General features: G+C 47.1%; 1 protein-coding gene across 1 annotated transcript in view; it reads left to right on the top strand.

Annotated features, from left to right (window-relative positions):
- HERC1 (HECT and RLD domain containing E3 ubiquitin protein ligase family member 1) overlaps positions 1–17,785 on the top strand; it is a 146,889-nt gene extending 129,104 nt beyond the window's left edge. Inside the window, exons 67-77 of the mRNA XM_044918258.1 lie at positions 556–658; positions 2,213–2,382; positions 3,756–3,894; positions 6,802–6,971; positions 8,002–8,171; positions 8,656–8,821; positions 9,645–9,721; positions 10,492–10,744; positions 11,408–11,560; positions 14,234–14,539; positions 17,152–17,785. Coding sequence (XP_044774193.1) covers positions 556–658; positions 2,213–2,382; positions 3,756–3,894; positions 6,802–6,971; positions 8,002–8,171; positions 8,656–8,821; positions 9,645–9,721; positions 10,492–10,744; positions 11,408–11,560; positions 14,234–14,539; positions 17,152–17,337 — 1,893 coding nt within the window. The 3' untranslated portion in view covers positions 17,338–17,785. The remainder of the gene's footprint in view (positions 1–555; positions 659–2,212; positions 2,383–3,755; positions 3,895–6,801; positions 6,972–8,001; positions 8,172–8,655; positions 8,822–9,644; positions 9,722–10,491; positions 10,745–11,407; positions 11,561–14,233; positions 14,540–17,151) is intronic.
- Positions 17,786–20,072: the final 2,287 nt, after the last annotated feature.

Genomic DNA, 20,072 nt, shown 5'->3' with positions numbered 1-20,072 from the left:
ACCTTCTGTGCAGTTCTTTCAGTGGGTTTTCCTGATACATTTAACAAGCAGCATGATCTACAAATATTTAATGTATATTCAACTCCTGATGCCCTATCATATATAATATGTAATATCTTGATAGCTAGATTGGTGAATATTCAGCTAAGGATGTGCCAGGAAGCCATCTCTCAAAGTAGAAAAAGTCTAACTGGGAGCAGCCCATGGCTTTACATGGTCTCATAGTATCGTTTAAAAGGCTACAGGATTCTCTTTGGTTCCTGTTGCGCAGAGGAGGGATTCCACTCACATGAGATCCCAGGGATTTTAGTCAAATGCCCCTCCTTAACACTCCTCCCCTCCCCCTCCCCCCCCCCGCCCCGACACACAAATTCAGATAAATTGTAGAGCAGTGTGAGAAAATAACATTTAGGAGTGTGGATTTGGGTGGAAACAGGTAGGTGAAGAGTATTTTTATTAGAAGATAGTCCTTGGGTTTATACATGCTAGTAGGCAACTTCAAAGGTGTTTTTATTTTCCTTTTTAAAGTTTGTGCTTTATACTTATATTTTGCAGAAAGTTGATGTCCTTTGTGGAATTGGAATAAAAAAGGTTGCTTGTGGAACTCAGTTTTCTGTTGCATTGACCAAAGATGGTCATGTGTATACCTTTGGTCAAGGTAAGGCATTTTCCAGGCATTAACATTGCTTGTTTTGTGTATACATGTATTATAGAAACATTTGCCTTCCACTTTTATAGAAAGTGCTCTAAATAGAGTTATTTTTTGTTATGGGTGATGAATGGCCACTATGACCTTCGTTCACTAGCTACTTTTCTCCTTTTTCATGAACTTTGTCATAAGGACAAACTCTCCTCCCCGCTGATGGCCTCTCATGCCAGAGCCTTCGCTCTTGCTAGAAGAGTCCCTGCCAAAGCCCTTCCCATCCTCCTTTCTGCTGCCTACACTGTGCTGCCATAAACACTTCTTGACCACCGGAGCTACTCTGGATCCTGTCCAATTCCCCAGCCCTTCCAGGGAATGGAAGTTCGGGTCTTAGGAATTCATAGGCATTCAGGGTTCAGATCTTGAATGGGTTCTTAATCCAAGCATCCACAGTGTGATTTCCTGGCAATATACTCACCTTCTTATGTAGAACTTCTTGGCAAGTTGTAGTGACTGAGAAGTGTGTAAGGCAGATAGGAGGGAGAAGAAATAAGTCATGAGGGAAATTTCTAGTCTTGGCAGAACAACGATGTCGCTGAGGACAGGGAGCTGGTTTTGGAGAACTAGATAAGGAACTTAGTTTTGGTCATATTGAATTGGGGCCATATACTCAAGGTATATGTATGGAGATGTCTAGCAAGTTATTGGGGATTTGGATCTGGAACTCCAAAGAGATTGGTTATAGAGATGTAGATTTGCATAATGATAGTATTTAAAACCACGTTAATAGGCTTTAAGAAACTCAGGGAGAGAGTGTAGAATAAAAAAGAAGTGCATAGAACTCCGGAGAATATGAGTAAAGGGCAGGTGAGCACAGAAGGAGGACTCGGGAGAGTTGGCTTTGAAAGGAATGGAGAGAGAGGTAGCCAGTGAGCCAGGATAGTGCAGAGTCTCTGCAGGTAGGAGGCGCTGAGGACAGGTCAGCAGAAGGTTATGTGGGCTCTGGGGGTAGAGCCTGAGAAGACGCTGCTGCCATAGGCAGTTAGGAGCTACCCATGGCTTTTGAGAACATAGCCTCCGTGCAGTGGTGAGAGTGAAGGGTAGGCTGCAGAAGGTGGCCGCGCCAAACAGTTCCAGAGGACATGTGGCAACAGGGGCTGGCCTGCACTTTCTAGAAGTTGGGCAGCAAAGGTAAAGGGAGAGGTTGGCTAGAAGTTTGAGGACAAGACAAGTTGAGTGATGTCTTTTCATAGAATGCAAGAACCATAGGGTCTTTCTTAACTATGTGCCAGTCCTCTCAAATAGGAGGATAATGGAGGTGCCTCTTGGTTTGAAATAAGCTGCTATTTTAGATTTATTTACTTTATGAATAAGGAGTCTGTGACATTTTGCAAAGGTGCTGTTTCAAACTTCATTCACTCAGGATCCAGTATACCTTATCAGAATGGCAGCTTTTGCCATCATGAGTTAAATATGTCATTGCTATTCCACCAGAAAAGTTAAATGACTCATTAGAAAACATAAGACTGTAGTGTCCCGTCCATAAATTTCCTCTTACTGTTTTTTCAGATCGCTTGATAGGCTTGCCAGAGGGGCGTGCTCGCAATCACAATAGACCACAGCAGGTCCCTGTCCTGGCTGGAGTGGTCATCGAAGATGTGGCAGTTGGAGCTGAGCACACACTTGCTTTGGCATCAACTGGAGATGTATATGCCTGGGGGAGCAATTCAGAAGGGCAGGTAAATATTTATCTTGCTTGTCCTCTCATATTCTAGAATTGTGACAGTGTTCCTCATTTGGGAGACGGATAGGCTCAGAAACTCACAAGATCTACCACAATGTCTCACACACATCACTTTGCCATGGGACGGATTTATTTGTAAGTCCAGTTGTTCATGTCTCTCTCTTGATTGTGGCCAAGTAAGTATTATACCATGGTTTAAAAAAAATCTGATGGTATCGCAAAGTGATTAAGGGAATTAACTGAGTATATGTGTGTGTCTACACTCATTAAGGCCACATAGTAAGCAGCAACTTTATAGGTATTAGCTACTATCATCATCATCGTTTTTATTGTGGTAATATGTGAGATTAGGTCCTGGGAGCATCAGTTGATCTGGAACATGGAAAGAATCAAACAGCACTTTTATATTTAATAATAGGACATAGTACTGTACATAGTATGGTATACATAGTATATTTGTGTTTGCGCAGGAAGTCTTGTCATCCCCATTCTACAGAGGAATAAACTGAGTCTCTGAGAGGTTGAGAGAAGATTCAAGAAGTTGCTGTGTTCAGCCTACCCTGTATATGAAGGAGGGGAAGATCTGGGTGGGAGATGTCTGGGGTGCCTGCTGCTACAGTGGCTTTCAGCCCTGCATGCAGAGCCATATCCCCTTCCTCCATAAATCCTCTCTGGGTCTGTCTGCCCACAGAGGCAGGGGCCCTCAAGTTCAAGGTCTCCATTGTTACTCATAGTAGCCTCAGTTTGACTCTGTGGTCACCTCATCACTATGTTAACAGGTGAGGAAGCTGCTCATCATTGTGGTTGCACATTTTCTTAATGAGAAGAGAGTTGCTGCTGAAGACACCTTAGGGAGGTCGCTGGCAGGGGCTTGACATGATCCTCCCTAATGATATTGAGCTGCTTAGCCACTGAAACACTGGGTATCCCACTCACACCCTAAGAACAGAGATCTAGAAATGAGAATCTGCTTCTGTGTATGTTTTTATAATTCTTTATTGTTACCCAGGCAGTCCATGTTAAAAGGAAATCAGTGTGTTTTAAATAAAAGCTCTATAGATCATTCTGTTACTTCTTTAACTTTCCAGGAGTTATTTCCTCTCTAGAAGTGGAATCCAAGGATGTGTTCGTCATTAAGACTCATCTGCTAGATTTGGAATGGCCTTGTTGCAGCTAAGTTTTTAGGAGACAGTCTGAGCTGTGAGGACTATTCTGATAGAGATAATTAGAATTAATTTCATTATTTTGATGCTGTCGCTTGGTATAGATATTTATTTATATCTGCTGCCACCTAAGGCAGATTGCATCATCTTGACTTCCTCTCTTCCTCTTTTTAATTGACTCTTTGTTTTTGTAATTTATTCCCAGCTTGGCTTAGGCCACACCAACCACGTTCGAGAACCCACCCTGGTAACAGTTTTGCAGGGGAAAAACGTTCGGCAGATCTCAGCTGGCCGCTGCCACAGTGCTGCCTGGACAGCGCCACCTGTCCCACCGAGGGCACCGGGTAAGAGATGAAATAGCCGTGCTCCTGCAGCCTCTCTTTTAGTGGTCCCCAGCCGCACTGTCTGCTTGCCGGTTTCAGACAACATCCAGGCATCAGGCATCATGCTGAAACCGCCAGGCCCCTCCACAAAACCATAGTACTCTTCGTGCTACCAGCACTGTAAATACTTGCCTAGCAGGTGATTCTGCAGACTTCATCACAAAAGCCCTTCCTCTCTACACCCCCCAAAAGAAGAAAACACATCACTTAGGCAAGCAAAAATGTAAAATTTTAGAGCAGTAACTAAGTATTTTTTCATATATAAAAGAAGTGATGAATCATAGCTTTCTAAGGCCTGCCATTAGTAGTAAAGATTCAAACGTCTGAGACCATTTGTCAGATTCTCGACCCCAATTAACCATTTGAAACATGTTGTCTGTGCATTGGCACAGCCAAAAAAAAAAAGAAAGAAAGAGAGAGAGAGAGAAAAAGAAAGAAAGAAAGAAAAAAACAATGTTGCCATATTACTCCAGCATGTAACAGGACTGATAGGCAGTTTCTACCTTTTTATTATACAATCCTTGTAGAGCTACAAAAAGATATAAAGGGGCGCCTGGGTGGCTCAGTTGGTTAAGCGTCTGCCTTCGGCTCAGGTCATGATCCCAGGGTTCCTGGATCAAGCCCCACATCTGGCTCCCTGCTCAGCAGGGAGTCTGCTTCTCCCTCTGCCTCTCCTCTGGTTTATGCCTCTCTCACTCACTCTCTCAAATAAATAAAATCTTTAAAAAAAAAAAAGGATATAAAGAAAATAAAATGTGTATTTATGTACTTTACATTCTACTGCATACTCTCCATATTGGATCTATCCAATATGTGCAACATTTATCATTCCTTATGCATTTCTTTACATTTGGGCTGTTTCTGTCCCAGGCCCTTAAGCCCTTTCTTTATACTGTTCTCTGGTGTGTCGGACTAGAGTTTCCTTGAAGCAACCTTGTGCCTGGGAACTCAGCATTCTCTTCCCTTTTTTTGACCTCTGCTTCTGAGTCCTTGGGGAAGACTCACCATAGAGATTTTTTTCTGTTAAATACCCTAAGGGAGCAAATTAGGACTACCAAGTAGATTCCAAACAAGCAGGACATGTTTTCTGATTAGCACAGTCCAGAATGAGCAGTGCTGCTCACGCACTGACAATTTCAGGTCCTCAGGGTCCTCTTCATCTTACAGAGAGATCTCACTCCCACTTCAGGAGAGAGGCTCTGCAGTGTGGTGGTTAAAGGTCCAGATTCTGGAGCCGTGTTGCCTGGGTCGAATGCTAGCTTCTCCTCTTAGAAGCTGAGTGATCTTAAGACTCTGTTTCCTTGTCTGTAAAATGGGATGATAATAGCCCCTGTTGTAAAGAGCTATAGGATTAAATGAAACAATTTGCATGAAGCTCTTAGAATAGTGCTCAGCACATAGAAATACTCAATAAATGTTAGCTTTTATTAATAGTATTAATAAAATTAATTGGGAATAAAAATAAACTGGGAATTGAGCTGTGCAAGTCTTTATTTACATGAAATTCAAATAAGGCAAATGAGGTAGGTTTACTCTGTAAGTTTTTAATAGGGGAACGATGAGTACAGTCTTTGCTTCTAGTCTTGGCTTCTACAGAGCTCTTACACTTGTAGTACAAAGCTTTCATGAATCATGCACCCATAGCTTTCATTCTATCATGGTCACTTTCTGTCAGATCCTAGTAAGTGTGGGAGGTGACTGCTGAGCTGCCCACTTCTATTTTCCAGAATTGCCTACCTAGTCCTGGCTCACATCTTATGTTTTATGAAGATGGCAGCTATTGAATACAAAAGGAAGAATTTGGGGTTTTTTGTTTTTGTTCTTTTTGTTTAAGATTTTATTTATTCATTTGAAAGAGAGAGAGCGAGAGAGACAACATGAGGGGGACGGGCCTAGAAGCCCCTGTTTTTCTTCTTTTGTGAAGGAGCTATTTAAGTCCCATAGTTAAATAGGAAACTAAATTAAAGGAGAAAAAAAGTTTCCATAATGATAAATAAAAAAAGATGTCTTAAAAACCAACACATATGGGGCACCTGGGTGGCTCAGTCAGTTAAGCGTCTGCCTTTGGCTCAGGTCATGATCCCAGGGTCCTGGGATCGAGTCCCACATCGGGCTCCCTGCTCCGCGGAAAGCCTGCTTCTCCCTCTCCCACTCCCCCTGCTTGTGTTCCCTCTCTCGCTGTCTGTCAAATAAATAAAAATAAAATCTTAAAAAAAAAAAAGAGGGCATCTGGGTGGCTCAGTCGGGTAAGCGTCTGCCTTCAGCTCAGGTCATGATCCCAGGGTCCTGGGATCGAGCCCCACATCAGGCTCCCTGCTCCGCGGGAAGCTTGCTTCCCCCTCTCCCACTCCCCATGCTTGTGTTCCCTCTCTTGCTGTGTCTCTCTCTGTCAAATAAATAAATAAATAAATAAATAAAAATCTTTAAAAAAAAACAACACATATGCATCAAAACATAAAGGTGAATTGATGGAGGGCGCCTGGGTGGCTCAGTTGGTTAAGTGACTGCCTTCGGCTCAGGTCATGATCCTGGAGTCCCGGGATCGAGTCCCGCATCGGGCTCCCTGCTCGGCAGGGAGTCTGCTTCTCCCTCTCCCACTCCCCATTTGTGTTCCCTCTCTCGCTGTGTCTTTCTCTGTCAAATAAATAAATAAAATCTTTAAAAAAAAAAAAAAAAGGTGAATTGATGGAGAGAGGAATTGATAAACGTGATGAAGCAAATAAAGGCAAATACTAATTCTAGAACTTAGGTGGTAGGAGTGGGTGTTCATTGTATACTTAGCTTCTCTGTGTGTTTGAAAATTTTCAAAATACTGAAAATGAAAGCGATGCATTCTCCTTTACAAGTGTCTGCTTGCTCTCTGGGCAGGTGTGTCCGTACCTCTGCAGCTGGGCCTGCCCGACGCCGTGCCGCCGCAGTATGGGGCGCTCAGGGAGGTCAGCATCCACACGGCGAGGGCCCGGCTCCGGCTGCTTTACCACTTCTCTGACCTCATGTACTCGTCCTGGAGGCTCCTGAACCTCAGCCCTAACAACCAGGTAACGCGTCGGCTTGGGAAGCACTACCTGTGACGTGCTCACCAGGTCCCAGGAATATTCTTCATGGCTAAAACTTTTTACTCTCAGCTCCCAAGAGGTGTAGAAAAGGCAACAGTTCCATTTCCATTTTACCGCTGGTTTAGGAACAGTCCAGGTCCTGGCAACCGTGCTGCTGGACACAGATTAGTCTTCCTTCTATGTTTTGGCCTGTCAAGAGCTCAAGGAAATATGAGTGGCTAAGCGTGCATTTTCTGTAAAGTCCAACATGTGATTTTAAAACTCGAGCACACACAAGCGTTAGCACCACTGTCCCAGTGGCTCCATAGATGAGCCTGACGCGTGCAGAGACGTCCTGATCGCCTCACAAATGAGCATTCTGGATCCTGTCGGGGAGAGAAAGTAAATTCAGCTGATTTGACTGTCTTTATAGAACAATCTAGTGATTTAGGAAGAAAGCAAGCTGGCTATGTTTGTTTGTTTGTGTAATGTGTCAGCATGCCTGCCAAAATGTGTATCAGTTTGTAAAACTGTTAGAAATCCTTGGGTAACCAGTCATGGGGTATATGAGAGATTTGACAGATCATTGTTAGAAATAGGTAATCAGCCAGCCAGCAGAATACTGTGCAGCACTGAACAGAGTGTTAGAAAACTGTTTGCAATTAGCGGGAGAAATGTTTATGATAAAAACTTAAGCGAGAAAAGCAGCAGAAAATCGCGTAAGCAGTGTGTTCTCAACAATGTGAGAAATGTTTGTCTGCACACATGGAAGGGAATGGAGGGAAACAGATGAGAGTGATCATGGAGGTTATGGAGGATTCAGTGTGTGCATGTGTGTGGGTCCTTTTCTGTATTTTCCAAGTTTTAAAAAATAATAATCGTATGTATTATCAGAAAAAAAATATTTTTTAATAGTTACTGCTATCCAGGTTTATGCTTTTAAACCAAAAAGAATTATGTTCTAAAAGTGAGAAGCTGTTTTTTCTAGGAAGCCTTGAATTGTACCATCTCTGATAAGCTCCCTCTCTTACAGAGCAGTACATCCCATTATAATGCCGGCACGTGGGGCATCGTACAGGGGCAGCTTCGGCCTTTATTAGCTCCAAGAGTCTACACCCTCCCGATGGTGCGCTCCATAGGAAAAACCATGGTTCAAGGCAAAAACTATGGACCTCAAATTACTGTAAAGAGGATATCAACCAGGTTAGCATATGTGTGTATGTTCCACTAGCTAGCAAGCACTTTTTTTTTTTTTTTTAAGATTTTATTTATTTGACAGAGAGAGACACAGTGAGAGAGGGAACACAAGCAGGGGGAGTGGGAGAGGGAGAAGTAGGCTTCCCGCTTGCGGGGAGCCCGATGCGGGGCTCGATCCCAGGGCCCTGGGATCATGACCTGAGCCGAAGGCAGACGCTTAACGACTGAGCCACCCAGGCGCCCCTAGCAAGCACTTTTTTAGATGAATGTGATTCCTAACTAATCTCTGTGAGCTTTTGCTTCCTGGGTTGCAAACTAGGAGAGTAACAGTGTTTACCTTAGTACCCAGTGTGGTCACAGTGGGCCTAGCACACTGCCTGGCTGTTGTTAAGCTGGATTGTTCGCTCACTGATGGGAAGATACCTTCAAGTGATGGTTTGGGGAAGTTAGGGAGAGTTGTATTTCATTCTGTTTTCCTTTTCTTTTGAAGAGGACGGAAGTGTAAGCCCATCTTTGTTCAAATAGCAAGACAAGTAGTTAAACTGAATGCTTCAGACCTCCGTCTGCCCTCGCGAGCGTGGAAGGTGAAGCTGGTTGGAGAAGGGGCTGATGACGCTGGGGGAGTGTTTGATGATACTATCACAGAGATGTGCCAGGTATATTCATACGGTGTCCCCCTGCTGAGTCATCTGTTCAGGTGGTGGCTGTTTTACCATTTCCAGTGACTACTCTGTCTGACATGTTCTTATGAATGTAGCAAGGATGCATTTGTGAGCCTTACATAAAAATCATGCTGTTAATGATGTAGAGGTGAATTATAGCAAGGGCTTGTGACATGACTTGCGAAGATACCTTACTGAGTAAATGTCAGTGCCTGACTCCACCAGTGACTTGCTGTCTGTCCTGCTCTAATAGTGGCAGAGGAAACAATGATGGCACATATTTACATTTATGTAACGGACAAATCCAGGACCATCCATGTGCTCTGATGAATTCTGGTGCTTTTAGAATGAAGTAGAACTGCCAGGCTCTAGCGGAATTAGAAAAACAAATGCTGAGTTTGGACCAGTTCTTATTTGATACCTAAAGTGGCAACTTTGCTTTCCAGGTCAACTCTGACACTTCCCGCTTTGCCGGTAGCAGGATTTTTCTAATAAATCCTGTGACTAAAATAACTTTTGGCTATTATTTGTTGGGTCTTTTTGAATATCACTATACCCTGCTCACAGATACCCCAACTCCTGCCCTGGATTGACTTTCTTATCTTAGTTCTGCATACTACAGGATGTTTTCTACAAGGGGGACGTTTGTAATTTCACTTTAAATTAAAGCCACAAAAATTATAGAGATGGCCAGTTGTCACATAACATCATAAATTCCTCAAAATAATCTCTTTTCAGTATGATCTTTAATGTAACTAGTTTGTTCTCTTGATGCATTTGATTGTCATTTCTCAAAAAACTGTTCTTTCTTTTACAGGAACTTGAAACTGGTATCGTTGACCTTCTTATACCCTCTCCCAATGCTACCGCAGAAGTGGGCTACAACCGGGATAGGTAAGGCAGTCATCACGTGCTTATCGATTATCTACAGTAATAATGATAGCTCACTTACTGAGCGCTTACTGTGTGCCATGCACTGCTCTAAGGGCTTTACACATATTATCCCATTTAATCCTCATTAGAACCCAAAGGACTGGGGACTCTTATTACTCCCTTTTCACAGATAAGGAAACCGAGGCACTTCCATCATGACTCTATTATGGGACCAACTCACTGATAATATTGAGGGGTAGGAGAAACCCAGACTTGATAATGAAACCTGATTTATTTATGTTTCTGAAGGCCCTCATGGCCTCCCTGCGAAGAATTTTCTGCATCAAAATTCATCAGTTCATCAAGTCACAGCACTTAGTATTAGCAGGTCTGTGTTATGCCTGTATTTGCCAAACCTTGAATTTTGGATCCTGCTTCATGGAGTTGTAAATGATAAAATGAAATGATTTTAGGAAATAGGGCATCCTGGAGCAGGTAGCTCAGGGACTAATGGACCATGCAGTTGCTCTTTTATGGTTCTTCTGAAAATAATTCAAAATATGGTCCCTGTGCTGTCCACTGGGCCTGTGTGCCTGTTGGGCACTCAGAATGTGGTTAGAGTCACTGAAGAACTCCATTAAATTTTATTTAATTAATTTGAGTAGCCACATCTGGCAAATGACTACCATATTGAACAGCACAGGTCTGGACGAATGCTGTACCTGTCTGATAACTTACTTCCAGTAGAAATGAGGACAGTTTTATTTGAAGTATTTCCTTTAATTTTGTAGGTTCCTTTTTAACCCCTCCGCCTGCCTTGATGAACACTTAATGCAGTTTAAGTTCTTGGGAATTTTAATGGGGGTTGCCATTCGCACAAAGAAGCCTCTGGACCTCCACCTGGCCCCTCTGGTGTGGAAGCAGCTGTGCTGTGTCCCACTCAGCCTGGAAGACCTGGAGGAGGTGGATCTGCTCTATGTGCAGACCCTCAACAGCATTCTTCACATTGAAGACAGTGGGATTACCGAGGAAAGTTTCCATGAGGTAAATCTTGGCCAGTCCATGTTCTGCTGGTATTGACTAGAATTTTTCTGTGGAAAACTCAGATCTGGTCTTCCCCTTGCTGTCTGATTACTGATGGCATGTCCCATTGCTGACTAGCAGCTCAGCCCCAGAGGTTTAAAAAGATGCTCATGGGTAGAATTGGCACCAGCACCCAGCTTCTTCTGCTCCTTCCTCTTCGGTCCACTCTCTGCCTGCTAGAATGGACAAGCAAGGGAGCCCAGTTGGAGAGGAGGCCTGGGGTGACCAGAGTTCAGCAAACCTGGTTTGAGAACAAAGAAATTGTTAACTACAGCCAGATGAGTCAGCACATTTCCTTCTGACCAAGTGGCGTGGTTAGCTACCTCGATTCCTCGTTTTTATCGTTAAGATTTGTTTATATGAGAGAGGGAGAGAGAGAGCAAGCACGAGTGGGAGGAGTGGAGGGAGAGAGAGAATCCCAAGCAGATTCTGTACTGAGTGCGGAGCCTAATGCTGGGCTCGATCCCTTAACCCTGAGATCAGGACCAGAGCTAAAACCAAGAGTCAGATGCTTAACCGGCTGCACCACCCTATCCCTAAAATTCTTAATGTTGTTACTGTTTTGCTATATTTGTGTGTAACATACTTTTTTTTAGTAAAAAAATTTTTCTTTTTTCTTCTTAGATGATTCCTCTTGATTCTTTTGTTGGCCAGAGCGCTGATGGCAAAATGGTTCCCATAATTCCAGGTGGAAATAGTATCCCACTGACATTTTCCAACAGGAAGGAGTATGTGGAGAGGGCCATTGAATATCGACTTCATGAGATGGACCGACAGGTGAGCTGAAATGTGACATGTATGCGAATGTTTGCAGTTGTCTTCAAACAAGAGCTAACTGGTTACTGCTGAATTTGGGTATACGAACTACCATGTCAGTTAGTTTGTATCTGTCTTTCAGCCCCTGTTCAGAGACTTTTCAGGCCTTACCTCTGGGTTTCCTGTCTCCTTACTCAAGGCCTTAGGACAGCTCTGAATTGGTCACTGGTTGGATTGAGGCCAAGCTCTCAACCAGGCCTTTAGACCCTGCCTTCTCACTCATCCTCCGTTTTGTTTGTCTTCATCTCTTAATGTCCCCAACTCAGGGTCCCCACTCGAGTTGGGTCAGTCAAGGCCCATGCGAATAAACCCCTAAACACTGGTCTTGCAATCCCACATGAGTGCTTCTTTCCCCCTCCTGCTGAAGTCCCTTCAGGACCCAGCTGAAAATACCTCTCCTCCACAGACCAGCTTTCCTCCAGGTTCGTAGCCTATAGAAATCTTTTTTGTTACTTAGAAATTTCTCAAGATACCACAGTACTTCTTTGTTGTGGTCTAAGAACTAGGTCACAGAGTTTGGATCTTGTTTCTTCAATTATTGCATTATATTATGTATATATGTGTGTGTTTATGTATCTCTTAAATATCCTTGTTCTGTGCTGACATGTAGTAGGCATTTAATAATAAATGATGAGAATGTGATGAGTGACCAAAGAAAACATCCCCCCCCAAGAAATGAGCATTTTGTCCAAAAATGGTTTTTTGGTTATACAGTCCTTAATAGCCACTTTAGTAATACTTTATATGCAGAATACGCTAGGGTCTTCTTGAGAGCTAGAGTGAGGCTCAAAGGCTATGTAGTAATTTGAAGTATAGATATTCTGGGCCTTTCGTCCTGGTTCCTTCTTTGACTCTGGCTTTGGCCCAAGTCCAGTCAGAAAACTGTTATCCCTTAGTGAGGGCAGGTCCTGTGGGCAATGAATGCTGTTTACACAGCCAGGGCTTAGGGTTTGTCTCCAGTTGTTCAGAATTTTAATCCTCAGGGTAAATAACTGACTAAAAATACATTGACTACCTCCTGCGTGCCAGGTGTGGGGCCAGGCTGCCTCCTGTGCAGTTTTTCCTTCAGTTACTCTGTGACGGAAGGATTGCCATCACCATCTCACAGGTGAAAGCACTGAGTCGGAGAAATGACGTGAAGTGGCCGAGGCAAAGCTAGGGTCCCAAACCAGGTTGAACTGTGGGGTCTAGGCTCTTCAGGTCAGATTGGCCCCCCGCTCTCTGCCAGCTCAGCTCTGCCGTGGCTTTGTTCCTTTCTCAGGAGTGAGGACTTCTTCCTCTTGGAACCCAGTGTTCTTCCCATAGCTGTCCCCATTTGTTCCCAGCCAGGCAGCCGGCCCCATACCTCAGCCTCATTTTTTTCCAGACAGCTTTTGGTTTGTATTCTGTCAGGCATGACAGCTTGTGCTGGGGTCTTCCCTTTAATGCCCATCCAGACTGCCCTCACGGCCAGTCCTGTTCCCTGGCCCCGGCAGGACACCCTGGTACCAGTCACAGCCCCAGGGTCTTCCCCATGGGTGTGGCTCCTGCTTGGGTCTTCGGGCTTTTTCCTTTTTTTTTAAAGATTTTATTTATTTATTTGAGAGAGAGATTGAGAGAGAGAGAGCACATGAGAGGGGGGAGGGTCAGAGGGAGAAACAGACTCCCTGCCGAGCAGGGAGCCCAATGCGGGACTCGATCCTGGGACGCCAGGATCATGACCTGAGCCGAAGGCAGTCGCTCAACCAACTGAGCCAGCCAGGCGCCCCGGGCTTTTTCCTTTTGCTTTTTATCATTGATGGTTCTGAGTTGGCCAAGAGCGAAGAAGTATTTATGAGCAAGTCCTGAACAGCAATGAGTCTGTGTGTAGGGTGTGCATTGCTGTGCAACCTTGGGGTGTTTCTGAAGCAGACTGTGGGTAGCCTCTGGCAGCTTCCCCTCAGCACCCCCAGCAGACCTGTTCTCAGCACCGGGCTAGAAGGACGCAGCACGTCACAGCTACTTACATGGAAAATTCTCATCGTAGTCGTGTAGGCAGCAGGTACTTGCCTCGTTTCTCAGATGAGAAAATTAAAGTAAAAGAAGAGGTGGAGCTGGGATTCAGACCCCAGGTCTCCCGATTAAATGCTCTGTCCTTCCTACTGCCTTCCGACAGGAGGCCTTGCTAGTTTTACTTTCTTCTTTGTACTTTTCTAACTTTTTTTTTACAATGAGCACAAATAAGTTTTGCCAAAAGGATATAACTCTTTTCAAAAGAAAAATATGAATGACAAAAACAGTAGAAGCTAGACACGTCCTCTAGGGGCTTCTTGCCCTGCCGACGAGCCCGAGTAGCCCACAGAGCCCAGTGTGAGAGTGCGCAGCCACACGTGCTTAGGGATATGAGTGAGTGCGGGTGACATCGGGGGGTGGGGGGTGGGCTGAGTTTTGTGGGGGCAGGGGTCAGGCTTCTCAATTGACTTGACCTGGGACCGGAAGGAGTGTACAAGTCCCACAGGCAGGGAGAAGCTCGGACAAAGGGTCAGCGGCCAGGGGAGTGGGCCATGTGCGCTTGGAGTTCTGGGGGACAAGTAGGGGCTTTGGGGACCGGATGAGCAGGTGGGAGGCGCCCAGTCTGCAGACACGCGTCTGATGCGCGACCTCTCCCGAGAGCAGGTAGCTGCCGTCCGAGAAGGGATGTCCTGGATCGTTCCTGTGCCACTGCTGTCGCTCCTGACGGCCAAGCAGCTGGAGCAGATGGTGTGTGGGATGCCCGAGATCTCCGTGGAAGTCCTGAAGAAAGTGGTGCGGTACCGGGAGGTCGATGAGCAGCACCAGCTGGTGCAGTGGTTCTGGCACACGCTGGAGGAGTTCTCCAATGAGGAGCGCGTGCTTTTCATGAGGTTTGTGTCTGGAAGATCTCGACTCCCGGCCAACACTGCTGACATTTCTCAGAGATTTCAAATCATGAAGGTTGATAGGGTAAGTAAGCGACTCGGCCTTCCTCGTCATGTCTGCCCCGCTGCTTCCTGGCCGCTTGCCTGTTGGGAAAGCCACACTGTGACCCTCGAGTAGGCCTGCCAGTTCAGGCTTAATGTTTGGGATTTCCAGACCTAAAAAAAAATCAAGCAGAAAAACTTGTTCAGAAACCTAACTTGAGTGAAAAAAAGCCCTAACTGGATGTAGAAAGCACACTGCAACCAGCAACCTTTGATAAATCCCCCAGTACCTTCCTGAGTGAAAGCTCAGCTTGGCAGAGGGCTCGTCATGCTGCCTCTGCCTCTTACTTCCTGTGCCTTTTCGTCGTGTGACTTGTGCACTGGGACGTGGTCTTGTGTGTTTTCACGAAGTTACTGACTGTCCCCTGGTGCGCGTGCCCCACGGCCGCTCGTGCCGTGTGTGTCGTGGTGCAGGCAGGCCGCTTCTCTGCGGCCTGGTAGGTGAAAAGGCCCAGCTGCAGAGCCCCAGCGCAGCTGCCGTGGTGCCGGACGGCCGAGGAAGAAAAGGTCTTAGAAGCTGCAGCGCACACTGCTGCCGGACACCTCTTTCTCATGCACCCATCTGACCACGTCACTCTCCTTTCAGACTGGGAGGGGCCCCCTGCGTTGATTCCAGAATGAGTGCTGACTGCTTCAGTGGCCTTAAATATCTCCAGTCTGGTCTCTGCCCCAGCTTTCCGATGGCCCCTCTTAACACATACTGTGTTCTGGCCAGAGCAGACCGCTTGCCTTTTTTTCCCGACATACCATGCTGTTTCTAAACTTCTGTGCCTTTGTGTAGGCTGGTCCCTCTGCTTTAGTAAGTTCTCCTTCACACCCCTTTTCATCTATGCCTGGCAAGTACTTACTCGTCCTTTGGGCCCAACACCAGTGTCATCTCCTCCAGGAAGCCCTCTTGGATGCTTTCCTGCTGCCCCTGACCATTCCCGAGGGCAGACTTAGATCTCCTTCTGTCCACCTCCAGGACACTTGGTACATTCCTTGAACCCAGCATTAAGTTAGAAGTGTTTGTGTTCTCTTTCTCTCTTTCCTTCCCCAACCGCCCAAGAGCTGGGAAGTCCTCCGAGCAGGGCCTGTGGTGTTTATTCTAGAAACGGTAAGGAAAGTAGGGCCTCTTCACACAAGGACTCTTCCTGCCAGTCTCAGCATCTGCCTTTCTGGTGTTTTTCCAGTAACTATTCCTGGAGGTTGCTGTAGCCAGAGCCATCCCTCCCCCACTGCCTCCTGAAGCTGCCCGCCTGGGCTCCACTCCTGGGCTAGGCTTGCTGGAGAGGCCACGCACAGGAAGGGCTATGAAAAGAGCCTTTCCATAAATTTTCTACATGACTTGCCAGAAACTATAAGTTGTAAATTTGTTTTGTTGCTTCAGAGAGAGGTGGGTGGAGGCAACAGTTTGATTCTATTCAGCTCTGGAAAAAACCCTTGCCTTCTGTCTGTCCCAGGCTACCCCTGCCATCCCAGGAGTTAATCCACCACTAATCCCTTGCCGGAGGCTTTTGAGCCTCAGAAAACTGACCACGGTGGGTCCCTCCTTTGTGACTTTTAGACCCTTGCTCCACCTTCCAAATCAGAGGCACCTGTTGACATGGCCCTTCAGTGTCTTTGCTAGTTGTGCTGTTCCGCATTTGAGTTTTCCGTGTCCTCACTGGCTCGAGCCCTGTTAAGCTTCTAGGCCCTCCAGGCCCTCCTGCTCCCACCTCTTTGAAATGGTACTCGCCAGGTGTAGGGCTCCGAGGAGGAGGGGGAGGGTTTCAGGGAGTTGAGCAAGAAAGAAAGGGCAAGTCCCTTTATTTTAAAATGTAAAAATGTACTATCGTTACTGTCATTACAGAGAGTGTGGAAGATGGCGCCGTTTGCAGGGAGGGCCAGGGAACATATGCCCCCCGCTGCCATAGCAGCCCCCCCCACCTCCCACCTCCGTGGCATGCCTGTGGTGTTTGTGTGCTGTGTTTGGCTCAGTCTGTCCTGAGCACTTTTCTGCTGCTAGCCATCATGATTATCATTTTAAGTGACTGTGTCACTGTCCATTTAATGGACGGACTAGGATTTAGTTCACTGCTCCTTCCTCATGTGAGCTGTGTGCGGGCAGCCACAGCAGCCGAGGCAGCAGAAGGTCCGCGGGGAGGGACGCGAGGAGGGACGGGGAAGGGTGGAGGCGTACGGGGGCCCCGTCCCAGGTGTTCTTTCCGTTTCGCCGGCTCTTGGGGGCTCCGTGCCCCAGCTCCGGGTCTGCACCCTCCTGGTGGAAGGGAGCGGGCTCTGTTGGCGGCCCCTCCGTGGCAGGCCGGGTGCAAAGCCTGTTCTCCCACGTAGTCCTGCCGGGCAGAACTTGCTCGCGCTTTGCACACCGGGCCAGGGGGCGGTGAGGAGAGCAAGGAAGCATGTTTGCCAGAAAACCCCAGAGCCCACGTTCCTTCCACCACAGCCCGGGGTCTCCTTCCCCTCGAGTCGGCCCTGCACTCCTGTCTGTGGAGCCCATCTGGAAGGCTGGGAGAAGTGCTTTCCTGATTTGGGGGGGGTGGTACCGGGTTCCCTGCCCCCCCCCCCGGGACATCCCGATGCTGCAGTCACAGCTCTGGGTCTCTCTCTCCACAGCCTTACGACAGTCTGCCTACCTCACAGACCTGCTTCTTCCAGCTGCGGCTGCCCCCGTACTCGAGCCAGCTGGTCATGGCCGAGCGCCTGCGCTACGCCATCAACAACTGTCGCTCCATCGACATGGACAACTACATGCTCTCGCGGAACGTGGACAACGCCGAGGGCTCGGACACCGACTACTGACCGTGCGCGGGGCCGCTGCCCCTTTTCTCAGTAATGCTCACTTCCAATTTCATGTGGACACACTTTGATGGTAACTACATAGATGTTTAGGAACATAAACCGACATTATAAACAGTGGCCACATTTAGTTACTCTAAATGTAACAAAGAAATTAGATGTTTTTATTTTTCTGTGATTGTACAAAAAAAAAGACGAAGTGCTCTCAGTCAGGTTTTTCCCTCCACATTTTTGGTCACTTTTGATAAGTTTGCATGGAACCATTTTGGTGCATTTTTAGTTGGGAATGGTACATTTTTGTAAATCCACCCAGTGAACATGAAATTGTACATTGTGTATAATTGTTCATTAGAAAGGACAGTTTTACATGAATATTCATATATTTATTTTGTTTTAATTTGAATTGCCTGTGCAGGGTTCCTTATGCAGAGAAATAAAGCCAATTCAGGAACCAGAGCGTGGGCTGCTTTTGTTACCTCCAGTGGAGCTTCTGACTGAGAAAGAACGAGCTTTCGGGCTAGTCTCACTCTGACGGCGTTTTGACGCATCAGAAATACTCCTTCACACTGAGAGTGAGCTTTGCGTGGAGATGACAGAGCAGCTCCAGAGAGCGGGAAGCCCCTCCTTTCATTTATTCTGTCATCCTGGGTGTCCTACACTTCTTTCCCTCACCCCAAGGCCCTTGCATCAGCCCCGTGGCCCATGCCCTCAGCAGCCCCCTTCCTCCTCCTCTGCAGCTGGGTTTTGAGTGTAACCTGCTAATAAGAGCCTGTCCTGAGTAGCCCTGGGAGACCTAGTGCGGGGTGCAGCTCCACCAGGCAAGGAGGAAGCTAACCAGAGGAGCAGGATTCCAGTGCTGCCTGTGGGGAACCAGCGGTGGGCGTAAAGAGCAGGGAGGTCGACGGTGGCGTGTCTCTGCGGGAAGGGCGTGGGGTGCAGCAGGGGTTGCTGGTAGGCACTCAGCGTGCACGAATGAGTGACCAGGAGAACGAGCGAGTGAGTGTGCGAAGTAATATGAGAACCAATGAGTGGCTTTCGTATCCTTGAATGGTGGATGGTGGAGAGTTGTTCAGGGGGCCGGGAGAGGGGTCCCACTCTTGGTCCTTGAACCCAGCCCTTGAGGGCCCTGGGCAATGTGCTCGTTTGTCCAGGCGTGTCAGAGTGAGTGTGTGGTTCTGGAAGAAAGGGCCATGGTGAAAGCAGCTGTGAAGGCTCTGGCTGCTGGGAGTGGGAACAGGAAGAGGGCAAGGCCTTTGGGCGGTGTGTCTTAGTCGACAGCCAGTTCTGGCCACAGCTGCTTCCCGTGTACTTCAGGGACTGGGTCAGGCTGACAGCCTGCTCAAATGAGGTGCCAGATGGGGAGCTTTGCGGGCAGTTGTTTTTCACAAGGAAGATAGAAAATACGTGTTTTCAAAGAGAAATTGGAAGACAGATACGGTTTGTGGTACATAGATCTTTCCCAGTGAGAATGCCTATTATTACTTGGAAAGAGGCTTAGTTTTATTGAAAAGAGGCTTCAATTGGAATTGGGTCTCAGAGTGAGAGACAACAGCTTCTGGGAAGCCACAGGGGTTCTGGGCAAAGAGGAACCTTCAATACTTGATGTGAGAGCTCAGTCAGTAGGAGCAGTGAGGGGCTCTGGGCTCGAGGCACTCACTCTGGGGTGGGAAGGCACACTGCCCAGGCCTCTGGGCCGGAAGGGACCTAAGAGGAGGGAGGCCTCTGTGTGCTGCTGAGATCCTGGACAATGCCAAGCGAGGGCTCTCTTAGAGCCTTCTGGGCTGGTTCTTGGTAACTAGTGGCTTTTCCTTCTTGCTGGGCTGGGTGGGCTGAGGGTGTGCTGAGCTAAAGGATACATCTGCAGTCTCAGAATTTAAGTTTTTATTTATTTATTTGAGAGAAAGAGAGAGAGAGCATAGTAGCCAGGGGGAGAGGGAGATGGAGAAGGAGGCTCCCCATGAGCAAGGAGCCAGATGTGGGGCTCGAGCCCAGGACCCTGGGATCATGACCTGAGCCGAGGGCAGACGTTTAACCGACTGAGCCACCCAGGCGCCCCTCAGAAATTACTTTAAATAAAAATAATGCCTCAACCTTTGAGAGCAGAGCTCTGGCCTCTGCTGCCATATTTGGCTCTGCACTGAGGGGCAAAGGTACCCCAGCAGGCTGATGCTCATGGTTCCAGGCCCCACCTGTCAGGCTTCTCAGGAGGTCTGACCCTGCAAGGAAAATCTGCGCAGACACCTTGATTTTATAACAGATGCCATTTCTTTACTGGAAACCTGTCCTTTTTCTTCATTCTCTTTTAGAATCCCTGGTCAGAGGGGCTGAAAGGGCCCGGCACAGGTGTTTATTTTCCCTAATTCATTTTCAGCCCCTCTGGGGAAACTTGGGCAGTTTTTTTGTTTGCTGGATCATTCAGCTAAATCCTTGCAGTTTTTGTGACCCTTAAAGAGCCCCCAGAGAACTTGGACCCCCCGCCTTTAAGATGTAGGATTTCCCAGGGGCAGCTTTGTTCTGGGCCTCCCCACTTCGTGGCCTTTGCCCAGCACAGCCAGTCAGATGAAACCTATATCTGGTGAACTTGGTTTCTAGCAAAAAGCAAGCCTTAGGCATGGACCCTAGAGCTGGAGGAATCCTAGAGCTAGGGTGTCAGGTGACCTCTCTTACAGACCACGAAGCTGAGGTCGGGAGAGGGAAGGTGCTGGATCGCAGGTGTGTACAGGCTAGAGCTGGGAGCC

The sequence above is a fragment of the Neomonachus schauinslandi genome, chromosome 9 (assembly GCF_002201575.2).
Source record: "Neomonachus schauinslandi chromosome 9, ASM220157v2, whole genome shotgun sequence".
NCBI lineage: Eukaryota > Metazoa > Chordata > Mammalia > Carnivora > Phocidae > Neomonachus > Neomonachus schauinslandi.
The sequence above is the reverse complement of the archived record's forward strand: the minus strand, read 5'-3'. Positions and strand labels throughout refer to the sequence as shown.